This window comes from Plecotus auritus, assembly GCF_963455305.1.
Source record: "Plecotus auritus genome assembly, chromosome: 8".
Classification (NCBI taxonomy): Eukaryota; Metazoa; Chordata; class Mammalia; order Chiroptera; family Vespertilionidae; genus Plecotus; species Plecotus auritus.
This window is the reverse complement of record NC_137782.1, coordinates 97,517,354-97,532,335: the sequence shown is the minus strand read 5'-3', so window position 1 is coordinate 97,532,335 and position 14,982 is coordinate 97,517,354. Positions and strand designations below refer to the sequence as shown.

At 60.9% G+C, this 14,982-nt stretch overlaps 1 protein-coding gene across 1 annotated transcript; it reads left to right on the top strand.

The window, feature by feature from the left end:
- Positions 1-5,192: 5,192 nt before the first annotated feature.
- RBBP8NL (RBBP8 N-terminal like) lies at positions 5,193-13,145 on the top strand (the record flags this gene model as incomplete). Its single annotated transcript, XM_080687014.1, has 12 exons — positions 5,193-5,269; positions 6,196-6,238; positions 6,650-6,745; positions 7,388-7,500; positions 7,971-8,043; positions 8,462-8,613; positions 8,717-8,796; positions 9,006-9,163; positions 9,633-10,356; positions 10,563-10,695; positions 11,036-11,223; positions 12,999-13,145. The coding sequence occupies exons 1-12, from the start codon at positions 5,209-5,211 to the stop codon at positions 13,143-13,145; spliced, it is 1,968 nt and encodes a 655-aa protein (XP_080543140.1). The 5' UTR covers positions 5,193-5,208.
- Positions 13,146-14,982: the final 1,837 nt, after the last annotated feature.

The following is a 14,982-nucleotide window of genomic DNA, read 5'->3' as shown; positions in this document are numbered from 1 at the left end:
TGGCATGCCTGGTCCCTTGCAGGCCCAGCAGGAGGTTAGGGTCCGTCACTTGGGGACAGTATATCCGGTGACCTCTCCACACTCCTTCAGAGAAGATTTGGGGTCATTTTAGTGCCCCTGCAAGCATGTAGAGCCCTGGCACCATGCTTGGCACAGTGGGCATGAGGAAGCAGCATCGTCATGGTTGCTCTGTGAGTAGGTGGACAGACAGACAGACCGATGGCGAGAAGGAACAGCACGTGGACCGAGCACGGTGCTCCAGCACCGAGGGCTGCTAAAGCAGCCTGCCCCAACCAGGGAGGCCGCAGAGGGGGCAAGGAACCAGGGGCCCCAGCTGGCCCAGGAGCAGGGCCAGAAACCACACCCCTGAGGCTTTGCCGCTCAACCTGACAGTGCCCAATCCGGGCTGGGGGCTACAGCTGGGGCCTCAGTGCCCTCCCTGCATGGGGGGCCAGATGGCACCTGCCCTGGGCCTGAAGTATCTATACAGTGCGCACCATCACTACAGATTTCTGAATTGGGTGGTGCGGGGGGTGTCCTCCTGCAAAGGGTCTTCGTAGCAATGGGAAAACTGGCCCAAGAGAGGAGGGGGTCCTGTAAACAGAAATGACAGTCCCTGGGGTCACATGTGAGGGAGCAGCTATCGGGACACTGCAGGCGGGGAACGCAGGATCTTCATCTGCAGTAAACTGAGCTGAGCATGTTTCACCTGGACGGGCGTCCCCTGGACATATATAACCTGGGCGGGCGTCCCCTGGACATATATAACCTGGACGGGCGTCCCCTGGACATACATAACCTGGGCGGGCGTCCCCTGGACATATATAACCTGGGCGGGCGTCCCCTGGACATATATAACCTGGACGGGCGTCCCCTGGACATATATAACCTGGACGGGCGTCCCCTGGACATATATAACCTGGACGGGCGTCCCCTGGACATACATAACCTGGGCGGGCGTCCCCTGGACATATATAACCTGGGCGGGCGTCCCCTGGACATATATAACCTGGACGGGCGTCCCCTGGACATACATAACCTGGGCGGGCGTCCCCTGGACATATATAACCTGGACGGGCGTCCCCTGGACATATATAACCTGGGCGGGCGTCCCCTGGACATATATAACCTGGACGGGCGTCCCCTGGACATACATAACCTGGGCGGGCGTCCCCTGGACATATATAACCTGGGCGGGCGTCCCCTGGACATATATAACCTGGGCGGGCGTCCCCTGGACATATATAACCTGGACGGGCGTCCCCTGGACATATATAACCTGGACGGGCGTCCCCTGGACATACATAACCTGGGCGGGCGTCCCCTGGACATATATAACCTGGGCGGGCGTCCCCTGGACATATATAACCTGGACGGGCGTCCCCTGGACATACATAACCTGGGCGGGCGTCCCCTGGACATATATAACCTGGACGGGCGTCCCCTGGACATACATAACCTGGGCGGGCGTCCCCTGGACATATATAACCTGGGCGGGCGTCCCCTGGACATACATAACCTGGGCGGGCGTCCCCTGGACATATATAACCTGGGCGGGCGTCCCCTGGACATACATAACCTGGGCGGGCGTCCCCTGGACATATATAACCTGGGCGGGCGTCCCCTGGACATATATAACCTGGACGGGCGTCCCCTGGACATATATAACCTGGGCGGGCGTCCCCTGGACATATATAACCTGGGCGGGCGTCCCCTGGACATATATAACCTGGGCGGGCGTCCCCTGGACATATATAACCTGGACGGGCGTCCCCTGGGCATGTGTTAGTGGGAAGGAACCTCACAGAGTACCTGATATGGAGGATAGTGTGACACCCAGATGAGGAAATTGAGGCTCTGAGAGGTAAAACCACTAGCCCAAGTTTGCACAGAAGGTAAAGGTAGGACAGGGCCGCTACCAGGGCTGTAGGCTTATGGCTTGGACCCCCATGTCTTTATCGCTCTGGCCTGGCTGACTCAGCATGGCCGGCCCACCTGACCTTCCCTCCCACCCACCCTTCCAGGGGCTCAGCCCCAACGGAAACCTTGCAGCCTGGGCGTCCAGAAGTGGAGGGCTGGGGAGCCCTGGACTGTCTGGGGCCCTAAGGAGCACAACTCAGGTCTTTGCTTCCAAGCTCCACCCCCGAGAACAGCTCAGGTCAACCTCTCCTGTGCACAGGCCTCCAGACTTCTCTGAACCCCCTGCCCCCAACTGCCTGGGCACTCCTGGCAAACACAGAGCCGGCCTGATAGGGAGGCCCACTGATCTCCCAGCAGGAGGCTTCAACACAGGGCATTCTACCCATAGTGCCCCTGGAGACCGACTGTCCACTTGGCCTCAGACAATGCACTTCTGTCACCTGCCCTCCCGGGAAAGTCACACTGTCCCCATGGCACTGCTGCCATGGGCCGTGTGGCCCTGGGCTATGTGTATAGACAGGAGACTCCAACTTTGCTGTCAGCCGCCCACACAGGCCTGCCCCAGGACCCTCGTCTGTGCTGTTCCCCTGCCCAGCATGGAGGGGTGTCTCCTGCCGTCCTTTGGGGACTCTGAGAGGAGCAGCTGGGAGGGTTGGCAGGGCGGTTTGGGGCACAAAGAGGAGCCTGGCGAGGCAGGGGTGGCACCCAACAGAGGGCACCACCGTGACGTCTTCAGAAGCCATGTTTGCCTCTCGCTTGCATCCAGAGCCCACACAGGATGCCCCCGGCCATGACACCATGGGCTCCCTTGGGCACCTCCTTCATGGGTGTTGGCCCAGCCCATGGCCCACAGCCCACGGCCACCACAGGTGCTGGAGGGAAGAGGCGCCTGTCAGGCAGGTCATGGTGGAATTTCAGGCACTGTGGCTCAGCCCCTCCCTGGCCCTCCTCGCCCCCTTGCTAGAGACCTGAGCCCATGGAGGCCCCAATTCAAAGTCTTACCTTCCAGGGGCCCCACCATGAGGTCAAGGTCAGCAAAGTGAGCACAGCGGAACTACTAGGACATGCCCCTTGTCCCCATGGGGTGAGGGCACAGCATCCACAGCCTTCAGAGAAAGTTCAAACCTGGCTCCCACATCCACTGGGCAGCCAGGGAGGGGGACATGATCTTTTGGGGCCTCAGTTTCCCCATCTGGAGAGTGGACTTTTTATGATGTGGTCAGGTTTAGACTGTCATGAAAGTGACGGTGTGTACGGCGCTCAGGAAACGGCCGAGTTACCATTTATACCCCTTCTGCTCTAGCCCTGGCCTCCCCAGCCTCCGGAATTCAGCATCTTTCCTTCATCATCTGACACAGAGCCACCATGCGGGCACCCCTACTTCCCCACAGCCCAGGCAGGTCTGGTAAACGAGTTTGGGGAGCCTGGCCTTCAGGCCGCTCCACCCTCCACCCCCCGCCCCCCCGGCCCTGCGCAGCCGGCTCCTTGGACACTGCAGGGCACAGGATCTCACCTGTCCTCCAGCCGGCCATCTCCCGTCCAGAAGTACAGGCTTCCCACTATTCTTTGACTCGGGCTCAAGGGCGCGGCTGAGAGCCAGACTCATGGTCTGTTTCCCGGCAGCAGGCCTAGTCCTGTGCTTGCTGCCCCTGGCTTCTCTTGGGGTCACAAGACCTGCTCCATTCTGGCCTTGTGACCCCATGGCACCTGCCACCGCTACTTCCGAGAGCCCAGAGCAGCAGGCTGGCTTTTCGCTCTCCTCCCATGTCAGTCAGTGATGGCAGTGGGGGCTGGGGCATTCCTCTGGCCATGACCATCTGGCAGTTGGCATTTGGGGTTTTCCAGTTTGGGGCTGTTTTGTAGGGTGCTGCTGCGAACTCAGGCATCCTCAGGGCAACCTTTGAAATGCAAATGAGATCACGCCCCCTTTGTGACCTTGGCCAGGACTCAGGCACAGCGGAGGGGGGATTCTGAGCAGAGGTTTCAAGGGCCCACACTGCTGCACTGCGCTGTGCAGAGTGCGTGCTGGGGCCGGGAAGAGGCAGGGAGCCAGGTGCAGTGGCCCGGGGGATGCAGCTCAGTTGCATGGTGGCAGTCCCATGGTGGCTTGGGCCCAGTGGGGTGTGGCAAGGAGGGAAAGGTGAGATTCTGGGCGTAAGTAGAAGTCCTGCCAACAGTTGCTACTGAGGGGTCAGTGCGGGAGGCCAGAAGGAGAGGGTTCTGGAGTTACAGGAGCCTGGCTGTCTGTTCTCAGGGTCCAGTGGCCCCCAGGGCTCCTCACACTGAGGACCAGGAGGGGCCACCTCACCGTGGCCCGGAAGCGAGACCCAGAGGGAAGAGGTCTCTGGCTTTGGGCAGGCAGGACAGGATCCTTCTGCTCTTTGTGAGACTCAGGGCCCCAGGGAGCTGGCCACAGACCCCACCCCTGCAGCGGGCATGCAGCGGGCTTGGCTCAGCCTCAGTCAATGTAGACCTGGGATCAAAATTAGCATCCACAACTACTCAGACTTGAGGTGGACACAGAGAGCACTGGGCCTCAGCACCCTGACACGCACACACATGTACACACATACACACACACACACACACACACATGTGCACACACAGCACAGCGCACACACTTCCAGGCCAGGACAGAGCACACCAGACTGAGTGAGGGGGCCCCGTGCTGAGGTCTGAGCCTTGGAGGCCCTGGGCACCCCGTAGCTGGCAGTGCCCCCCCTCACGGAAGGAGCTGCAGGAGAGAGTTCCCCAGAGGGGCTGCATGTCACGACCGGCTAGTGGGCTCATGGAGCGTGAAATGGGTGCTCTGAGCCACGCAGGCCAGGCCCAGCCAAGGCTCCTGACTGTGGGGTCCACCCTCCCAGGCCTGGGGCCAATCTGCAGCCACAGCGGGCGGGGGATGGGGAGACTAGGGGCTATGCCTGCAGGAGGCCAGGATTGGGTGGTGGACATTGAACGGACAGGCCTCATCCCTCCTGTCCCTCCTAGCTCCCCGAAGTATGAATGCTAAGAGCAGGACAGTGTAGGGGAGCCCACTGGGTCCTCAGTGTGGGCATGACCCGGGGAGGGGGGGCCACAGACAGGACACCCACCACACCCACGGGGCCAGCACCTAGCCCCTCTCCAGGCAGTGGCCCATGACTGGACCCTATAGCCCACAGGCCCTTCCCCAGCCAAAGAGCTCCTCTCCCACTTCCTGCCCCACAGGCTGGAAAGAGAGGGACAGTAGGGCCGAGGGCATCCTGCACCTGAGCACAGAGGGGCCTGGGCCAGGGCCGTGGGACCATGGAGAACTTCATGGAATCCCTGAACAGGCTGAAGGACATCCATGAGAAGGAGGTCCTGGGTGAGTGCCATGGGGCAAGGCAGGTGGGGGTGAGGCTGGTCTCCATAGGTGACTCTCCCCTGGACGAATGGTCGAAGGGCAGAGGCCAGGCCAGGGTGCTCCCACACATCGCCTCCAAACCTAGGACCTCGCCTTCCAGGCCCAGAGGCAGTAATGCCTCAAAGCCCAGAGCATCATCGTGGCCAGGTGCCCAGCCTCAGATCAGCACCCCAAGTGTGCCCTGCAGGGTTTCTCCCAAAGGTCAGCCCAGTCCGAGTGGAAAAAGCCAGGCCTGCTGCAGAGAGCCAAGAACCTCCTTCGCTCAGGGCAGAGGTCTCCGCGTCCCCCGAAGCAAGGCCGCCCACCTCTAAGAACGGGAGCTCACAGATCCAGAGGCCCATCCAGGGCATTGATCTGAAATCCTCCGTTTCTCCTGGACACCCAGGCTGAGCTCTGCCCTGCCCACACACCTGTCCCTTCATTCCCTGGGCTCCCGGACCCTGGCCAGACCCTCCTGAGACCAACCATTCCACAAGCAACACCCCCCTCCAAGGGCCCAAAGGGCATGGGTCGCCTCCCCAGAGATTTAGAGAGGCAGGTTCTGCTTGGGCTAACGAGCCCAGGCTGGACCACATGAGGTGGCATGGAGGAGTCTGCCGGGGTCCCCCCCAAGAGCCCATTTTATTTCAATACTAGCTGCACCCAAAATTAACGCCCCTCCCAGGACCTGGTTAGGTGGTTTCTTACTCCCAGCTTTGAGATCCCAATCAACCTCCAGGCTGACACCAGAGTCAGAGCCCCCAGGTGAAGGGAGACACTGGACCAGGGCAGCAGTCCTGAGAGGCTACCCATCAGGGGTGCAGAGGGACAGGAGGTGCCCTGGGCTCTGCTGCAGGGGATGGCCGCACAGCTGGGCCTGACCCCCCACCCCTTCCTCGACCCTCCAGGCCTGCAGAACAAGCTTCTAGAACTGAACTCAGAGCGTTGCCGGTGAGTCGGGATGGGCTGGCCCAGTGGGAACAGATGCGAAGGACAGCAGCTCACCAGTCACTCACTTCATCCTCCCAAATTCCAGGGTGTCCCCCCACCCCCGATGTACAAAGGGAAACAGGCTCAGCGTGGGCGGGAGGGAGGGAGCCACTGGCCCATGTCATACATCCAATAGCTGGTGAGCCATGATTGGAAACTCCAAAGCCACCATGTGAACGGGGACTCTCCACGGGGCTGGGCAAGCCACATCCACTCAAGGCACCTGAAGTATCAATGATTATCAATGGGAACACACGTCATGAGACATGGAGAACTGAGGGGAGGGGCTTTCCACATCCAGACAGGGTTCAGTTCTGTAGCACTGCAGGTGGCAAGAGAGAAACCCCACCTCGTTGGTTCCCCCCCGCACAGGGATGCCCAAAGGGTAGAGGAGCTCTGTGCCAAGAACCACCAGCTCAGGGAGCAGCAGAAGGCTCTGAAAGACAACGTGTGGGTCCTGGAGAACAGGTGAGCCAGGTGCTGGGGAACAGGTGAGCCAGGTGCTGGGGAACAGGTGAGCCAGGTGCTGGAGAACAGGTGAGCCAGGTGCTGGGGAACAGGTGAGCCAGGTGCTGGGAAACAGGTGAGCCAGGTGCTGGGGAACAGGTGACCCAGGTGCTGGGGAACAAGTGAGCCAGGTGCTGGGGAACAGGTGAGCCAGGTGCTGGGGAACAGGTGAGCCAGGTGCTGGAGAACAGGTGAGCCAGGTGCTGGGGAACAGGTGAGCCAGGTGCTGGGGAACAGGTGAGCCAGGTGCTAGAGAGCAGGTGAGCCAGGTGCTAGAGAGCAGGTGAGCCAGGTGCTGGGCAGCAGGTGAGCCAGAACTCGGCCACCTGCTGATTGGGGGGCGGGGGGAAGACAAGAGTCTGTGTGGAATGCGTTTGGGAAGCTCTAGGGTTAAACTCAACCAGACAGCTTTCTCCGACCTTCCCTGCAGGACCTCTCAGAGCCTTAAGTAAACTGCATTTTCAAGGTTCCTTCCCAAACTTAGAGGGTGGGTGGGCTTCCACAGTTTGGGAAAGGCAAGGACACATCCCTGGAGGGTCCCAGCCCTTCGATGGGCCTCAGTCTGCCTCCTCAGAGTGGCCTCCTGCCTCCCCCACGCCACAGGCTGCGGGCCGGCCTGTGCGACCGCTGCACTGTCACCCAGGAGCTGGCCAGGAAGAAGCAGCAGGAGTTCGAGAGCTCCCTCCTTCAGAACCTGCAGCACCTCTTCATCCTCAGTGAGCTGCCTGCTGCCCCCTCCTGTGGGCCATGACCCCAGGGCCTGCTCAGTCTGACATGGGGTCACAGGGAAAGAGGGAAGGTGATCCTTCTGTCTGATGGTCACCTCACACCCCAATTTACAGACAAATGATACGAAGCCCCAGCTGGCCCCGACACGTCTCTCATTCATCAGTCCCCTGCCCTCTTGGCCTCAACTACCCCTCCCTGTGCTGATGAGAGGCCCCTGAGGCCCCACGTGAGGAGGGCAGGCCCCCTTCACCTTGGGGGACATTCGGGGACAAGGTCCCCATCGCTTTCCTCGGCCTTAAGGCTGGCACAGTTGACTCAGCCACATTCAACCATCCCCCAGGCAGCAAGCATGCATGGGGCACCTGCTGCACGCCAGGCCCTGTTGGGACAGGACAGGGAGGGAGGCTTCCCTGGGGCTGTGAGGACCCCAGTCCTTCACTAACCAATGTCTTTGCAGCCAATGAGGTGACCCGACTGCAGGAGGAAAATGAGACCTTGAAGGAAGAGGTGGCCCAGCTTCGGCGCCTGGGGTGAGTGGGGAAGGCGCCAGGGGCCTGAGCACCCTGATCCCTCATACCCAACTCACAGCAGGCACCTGCCACGCATCCACGGGCACCGGGGGCAGAGCATGGGGGCACAGGACCCTGTGGGGGACCAGCCCAGTACTGGGGTGGGCATCCCATGGCCACTCACCACAGAGCCAACTCCCGACCTCAGAGCAACAAGCACAGGTGCCTTGTAAATGGACAGGAGCCCAGTGGACCCTTAGAAACAGGACTGGTCCCCAGCACCCCAGCAGCTCTGCCACTCAGGGCTCTGCACCTGAGGGCGCATCTCAGGTGGTGTCAAGGGCCCTCTTTCTGGGTCACCTGGGTCCTCCTGCAGTGGTGGCTTGGCCCCCAGGAGGACACCCTGGCCTTCCTGATTGTCTCTGGACAATTGTCTCAGACCCAAGCCCCAGTGCAGGGAGGGCTCCTCGGACCCCTCCTCACCCCCACTGCTCATCTCCCCGGACCCCTGGAAGGCCAGCACCGAGAAGCTGCCAGGAGGCCACGAGGAGGCCGAGGACCACCCCCCAGATGTGGATCCACGGGGAGAAGGTGCTGTGAGGCTGTGGGGGGCGGGCATCCCAGACCAGGGGGCCTCTGGGCAGGGGCTGAGCCATCTCCCAACCTGGCCTGTCCATTACATTTCCTCCCACAGAAAAGCTAGGGCACAGGATGTCTCCAGTGGCCAAAATCTCCCCGGGTGCCAACCTGCCCGAGCCACGGGCCTCAGACATGGTGAGGACGAGGGACCCCAAACCACCTCTCCCAGCCCCAGCCACATGCCACGCCCTGTCCTCTGGGACAGACAGGGACCCCTGAGCTCCATTCAACATGGGTGGAGGCAAGGCTCAGAGCTGGTGTGTGACCTGTCCAAGGTCCCACAAAGAGCAAGGGCAGAGGGCAACAGCTGGCCCCCCCAGGCTGACCATCCCCACTCTGTGCAGAGTCCCCAGCATATCTCCAACCAGCTGCATGGGACCATTGCTGTGGTACGGCCGGGGGCCTGGGCCTGCTCCACTGACCGAGGCTCCGCCAATGGGACGCCCTCTGCCCAGAGCAGCCCACCCAGCCAGCTTTATGAGCACAGCCTCTCCCTGGACAGGTGAGGGTCTGCCCACAGCCATCACCAGGAGTGGCCTCAGCTGAGCACCTGTCCCAATCTAGTTCCACCTTTGGAGAGGGGGTCAGTGGCCAGGAGCCCCTCCATGGCACGGCAGGAGCTCATGCTCTTCCAAGGCTTTGCTTTCCTGGTGACTCTGCCCATCACAAAGTCCCCATGGGGATACCTCCTGAACAACCAGGACGGGGTAGGGGGCTGGAGGGAAGATGTGGAGCCAGTGCTTCAGGTGAGGGCAGGTAGCTGATGCCCGGAAGGGAGAGGCCACAGAGCCCCAGGCTCCAGGTCACATGGCTTGGCCTCCAGAGTGGGGAGGGGAAGAGGGGGCCCAGGAACCCACCCTCTCCCCTACCTTCCCTCTGACCTGGCCAGTTCTCACCTCTCTGGGTCCTCCCCTGTGATGTGGGGTTGACTGTGAGCCCCTGTCATTGGGCTTTTTCCCACCCCCCGCCAGCTTCCTGCGGGCCTCTCGGGCCTCCGCCAGGCCCTATGAGTCCCTGAAGCACGTCCTCCAGGCTGACCGCCTCTGCCTCCTGAATCGCCCTCTGTCCCTGCACCTTCGGAGCCCCCAAAGCAGCCCCCGGCCCCCTGCCGCAGCACCTGACGGTCTCCAGCCCCAGACCCTGAAGGCCGGAGAGGCAAAGCCCTGGGAGGCGCCCTCGGGCCTGCTGGGCCTGCTGGGCCTGCCAGGCACCCTGGTGGACATGCAGGATCCTCGGCTAGAGGGAGCACTGAGCCTGCTTCTGGCCCAGCAGCTGCAGGCACGGGGACAGGCTGGTGGTGCCAGGATGAGGGGGCCCCCCAGGCCAGGGGTGACGCTGCCCTCCCCTCCAATTGGTTCCGACTCTGATGGGTCAGAGGGCGAGGTAACCAGGGCAGCCCTGCCCAGGAGGCAGCATCAGTGGCCCACAGGCCCAGGCAGCCCCAGGGGAAAGGAGGCCACAGCCACAGAGGACCTTGTTCCAGACAAGCCCCTGGACCTCTCTGAGTGGGGGCGGGGCCAGGATGCCCCCAAGCCCGTGGGCCGGCCAGGGAGGTTCAGCCCCAAAACTGCCTACACTCCCAGCCCTGAGCCACCCCAGGGAGCGAAGCCACTTGCCCAGTCTGGACCTTGGGGGCGAAGCAATGGCACCAAGGGGGCCAGAGCACCCGGGCCAGAAGAGGTCTCCATGCCCGAGGTGAGGCCCAGCCCTGGTCTTGCCTCATGTGCCACACCCAGGCCAGCAGCTGGGCCCAGTGAGAAAGCCTGCTCCTGACTCACGCACAGGCCAGGCTTCCCCTCCAGCTGTGCCCAGCCAGGGTCCTGAAGGCTGTGTCCAAGGCTGGATTGGGGGGCAAGATAGTCTCCCCAAATGAATTCAAGCCACCTACTTGCTTCCCTCAGGACTCCCCACATCCTCTCCCAGAGCCCCAGCCCAGCCTGCCATCTCCAGGCAGGACAGGAGATGGGTCCAGAGAGAGGCCAAAACTGTCCCCCCACCCACAGAGGCCTGATGCCAGTAGCCACCCAGGTAAGGGTGAGTGCTGGTGTCATGAGAACCCAGCAAATGTGGCCCCAGGAGGGGAGAGATGTGCAGTGGTCAGCACCAGCTGAATGTACTTGTCCCAGCAACGCTCCCAGGGCGTGACAGGCCAAACCCTAGGGTCCCACAGGCAGACCTAGAAAGGAGTTGGGGGTCAGGGCAGGTGTGTCTCTGACCACAGGCAGTGAAGGGAAGGGTCCTAGCAATTAGGGTCTGGGGGCAGAACGTGGGTTCTCCATTACACAGTGACCAAGCCAGGGGACAACCTAGCTGGTGGGGTCATTGTGCATGTGCTGGACCCTAGGGCAGGTTACTACACCCCTCTGTGCCTCAGTTTCCTCATCTGCAGAGTTGTTGCCACTCATCCTGGTCTGGCAGGCTAGAACGAGCCCTGCTTCCACCAGAATCCCGGGCCACCAGCCTGGCCTGACCCATGCCCTGCACCCTGCAGAGCTCAGCAAGGCCCAGGCACAGCGGCCGCTGTCGGACAAGCTGGATGAGCCAGATGCCTCGGACAGTGAGGTGGGTCCCAGGCTCAGGTGGGGCCCCAAGCTAGGGCTTCCCCAGGCCCGGGAGAGGGTCCTGGCCCTGACCACACTCCCATACCCCGCAGGTGGGCCTGAGCCCGGAGGCGGGGGCCACATCCAGCACCCCGGGGGAGGGGCCCAGGTGCTTCTGCACCAAGGAGCCTGGGCAGGGCCCGGCACAGAAGAGGAAGTGGGCCCAATCCTCTGACCTGTGGGACAAAGGTATGTGGCCAGGAGCAGTGGAGGGTGGGGAGTCGCCACAGCCCCAACACCCCCACCCCTTAGGGAATGGCATCCTCAAACTGACTGGAACCCAGACCCTGAAACCAGTCCTTGAAGCTCTCCCAGAGCAGGACCCTTAAGAGGAGGGGCTAGGGGTCAGGCCTGGGTGATTCCTGGTCCACTTCCTCCTCACAGCAGCCCCAGCCAGTCCCTCCAACCTGGAGGGATGGGGACTCCTGGACCCTTTTGGCCACCTTGATGCGTGGGGTGTGTTAGTTCCACTGGGGAAGTGGGGCTGTTCAAATGTTTGCTGAGAGTGGTGCCTGTGGGCCTGGTTCCTCCTAACAGGGCAGCAGGAGCAGAGGCCCCAGCCCGAGGGTCCCAGGACACCTCCACTTCCTGTTCTGGCCACAAAGGCAGCGTTGGCCAGGTGCCAGAGAGAGACTTTGAATACATAAGCTAATAATGGATGCCGCCCAGGTGTTTGTCCAAACAAGTCTGCCACTAGGCAGGCCAGCCTAGGCTGCCACAAGGCACCGTTGTTGCTGGGAAGGTGACTGAGAGCCGTGTTTGCTTGGGCGAGCCATGGAGGAGGCCAGCACACGTCTGATTTCCAGGCACTTCCTGCTCGGTGTTATTTGGCCCAATCCCGGTGGGCACAGTCCATAGGGCACGCAGGTGTCCGCCCCACCCTGCTCTTGGAGCTGAGCTGCCCAACCCTGGTCCTCCCACTTGGGCCAATGCAGGGGCTCCCCAGCACGCACTGACACCTCATGATGCCCACACTGGTAGTCAATGAGAACAGAGCCTTTGCCCAGCTTGTGGCCCTCACCACTATGTGCCAGACAGGGTGCCACACGGCTCAGCACCAGCGGCAGCGCCCTTGTAGCTTATGCCCATGGAAGGGTGTCAGCAGTGTCCAGTCATCACTGCCTCTGGGCCTCACAACCCTGCCCAGTGATGGACCTCACTGCCTCACAGGTAGGGAAACTGAGGCACAAAGAGGTGAGGGAATTCACCCAAGGTCACAAAACTGGTACACGGGGTCAGGAAATGAGCTGAAACAGGTTCTTGGGTCCACCCAGGCCCACTTGTTCTGCATCAAAGACGAGCCTGGGGCATACTGGCAGGTCCCCCCTGCCAGGGTCCCAGGGACCTGACACCCTCCCCTGTGGCCCTGGCCGAAGGCAGGCCCATGTAGACACCCAGCCAGTGTCTCAGGATTCTGAGAGCCTTTCCCCATCAGTGCAGGTTATCCAAAATGTGCCGGGCCCTCTCTCTGCAAAGCAGTAGGGGGTGCCAGGACTGGGCCGGCCTTAGGGTTGCACGCCTGGGGAGAGGGTCCACGCTTCCACCAAATTCCGATGGAGCCGCTGCGGCTCTGGGTCTGCTGCTGTCAGAACATGTCACCTCTGCCAGGTGGGCTCTCGAGTTCCCATGCCCAGAGACTGCCCTCGAGGCCCTGGGGAGAGCCCAGTGTCATCTCAAGGGAGGACCCACGAGGCCACGGCCGTGCGTCCCAGCCTAACCTTAGTCCACTTCCCACAGCCTCCAAGAAGCTGTCCTGAGGGAGAAGGAACCCCAAGGACGCCCCTGACAGCAGCTGAAGGGCCCAGGAGCCCAAGACCCCAAGGACGACGGCCCCGCACCCAGCATCAGCAGCTGGGAGGAACCCTATTGCGCTCTGCCCACTGAGGCCAGGACAGCCCACACCACCAGCCCAGCCCAACTCAGGGGGAAGGAGATTGAATCCTGGCCACGGCCAGAGGGGCTGGGAAGGCCAAGAGGGGTCTATAGCTGGTTTTTGGAACCCTTCTTCTCTATCCATCTTGATGACTGGCTGCACCTACCATCCCACCTTCCCCCCAGCACCTTCTCCCTTGAGGGGAACAGGAGTTCAGAAGCACAGGAGGCAGGGATCCTCAGGCCCTAGCCCAGCCCCACCCCTGCAGCACACAGACAGCCCTTACAGGGCAGCGCCCACCAGCACACACACACACACACACACACACACACACACACACACACACCGCAACGCCCCGCCCCTTCCCAGACTCCACTGGCATCCCAGACTCAAAGGGCCCTGCACTCTTGGCCACCCCTCCCTGAGGGGCAACAGAGCTGCACACATCAGTCTCCGGCGCCCCCTCGTGGAATCCTGCATACAGCGCTGGGCATTGAGGGCCTCAGTCCAAGGGCTCAGGGAGGCTGAAAGGCAGTGGCAAGACGCCTTCGCAGATAGGGTCCTCAGGGTGCTGAGAGAACACAGGTGCAAACAAGGATGGCCTATGTGGCTAGCAGGGTCAGGGTCAGCCAGGCCAACACGTGCCTGGGCAAGTGACTCAAGAGGCTCTTGAATGCATTCAGGGCCAAGGACGTCACTCCCTTACAGGAGGGCAGAATCAAAACCAGCAAAGCATTACAGGCACTCTCTGGGGATGGCCAGGGAACAGAACAGAGAATGTGCACAGCCCTCCTCACTGACACCTGAGTCCCTGGCCCCACATCTGCCACTGACTGGTCTGCCCCTGCCAGGCCATTGTCTCTTCCAAGAGGGTGTGTCTCAGAGTCCTCCAGGAAAGGAGCTTAAACAGGTTCTTGGGCCCACCCAGGCCCACTGGATCAGGATTTAAGAAGCTCCAAGGGGCTTCTGGCTGGTTTGGCTCAGTAACTAGAGCGTTGGCCTGCAGACTGAAGGGTTCTAGGTTCAATTCCGGTCAAGGGCACATGCCTGGGTTGCAGGCACAGTCCCCAGTGTGGGGCTTGCGGGAGGTGGCCGATTGATGATTCTCCATCATCATTGATGTTTCTATCTCTTCCTTTCCCTCTCTGAAATCAATAAAAATATTCAATAAAAAGAAGAAGAAGCTCCAAGGGGCAATTTCCTTGCACATGAAATTTGAGGATTGCTCCTTCCAAGACAAAAGCAGGACATGGGGCAATGGCTGGGCTTGATGAGGCCTGAGGGCACAAACCTGACTAACAAGGGCACTGCTCCCCACCTTGCTCTGAGAGGCCAGAGAGAATAAATTCCCAAGAGAGACATCTAGGGATGTATGTGTGCAGGTGCACGTGAAATCTCCCAGCTGTTAAAGATGGTTTTGATTTTCCCAAAATCAAATAAAACAGAACCTGTGGCCCTGACCAGTGTGGCTAAGTGGTTCAAGTGTTAGCCTGGCACCGAAGGGTCTCGGGTTCAATTCCCATCAAGGTCACATACCTGTTGCAGGCTAAATCCCCAGTGCTGGGTGAGGGAGGCAACCAATCAATGTGTCTCTCTCACATAACATCGATGTTTCTCTCTGTCTCTCCTCCTCCCTTCCACTCTCTAAAAATCAATGGAAAAAATATCCTCTGGTGAGGATTAACAAAAACAAAAAAATACAAACCAACAACAACAACAAAAAAAATGCAGAGCCTGTGTACTCCATTCACATCCAACTTGCAGGCCTGGGTGGTGAAGCCTCAGCGGAATTTGGAAGGGCAGAGGGAAAGGAAAGAGGACAGGCTGGGCAGTGGGTGAGCCTGCCTG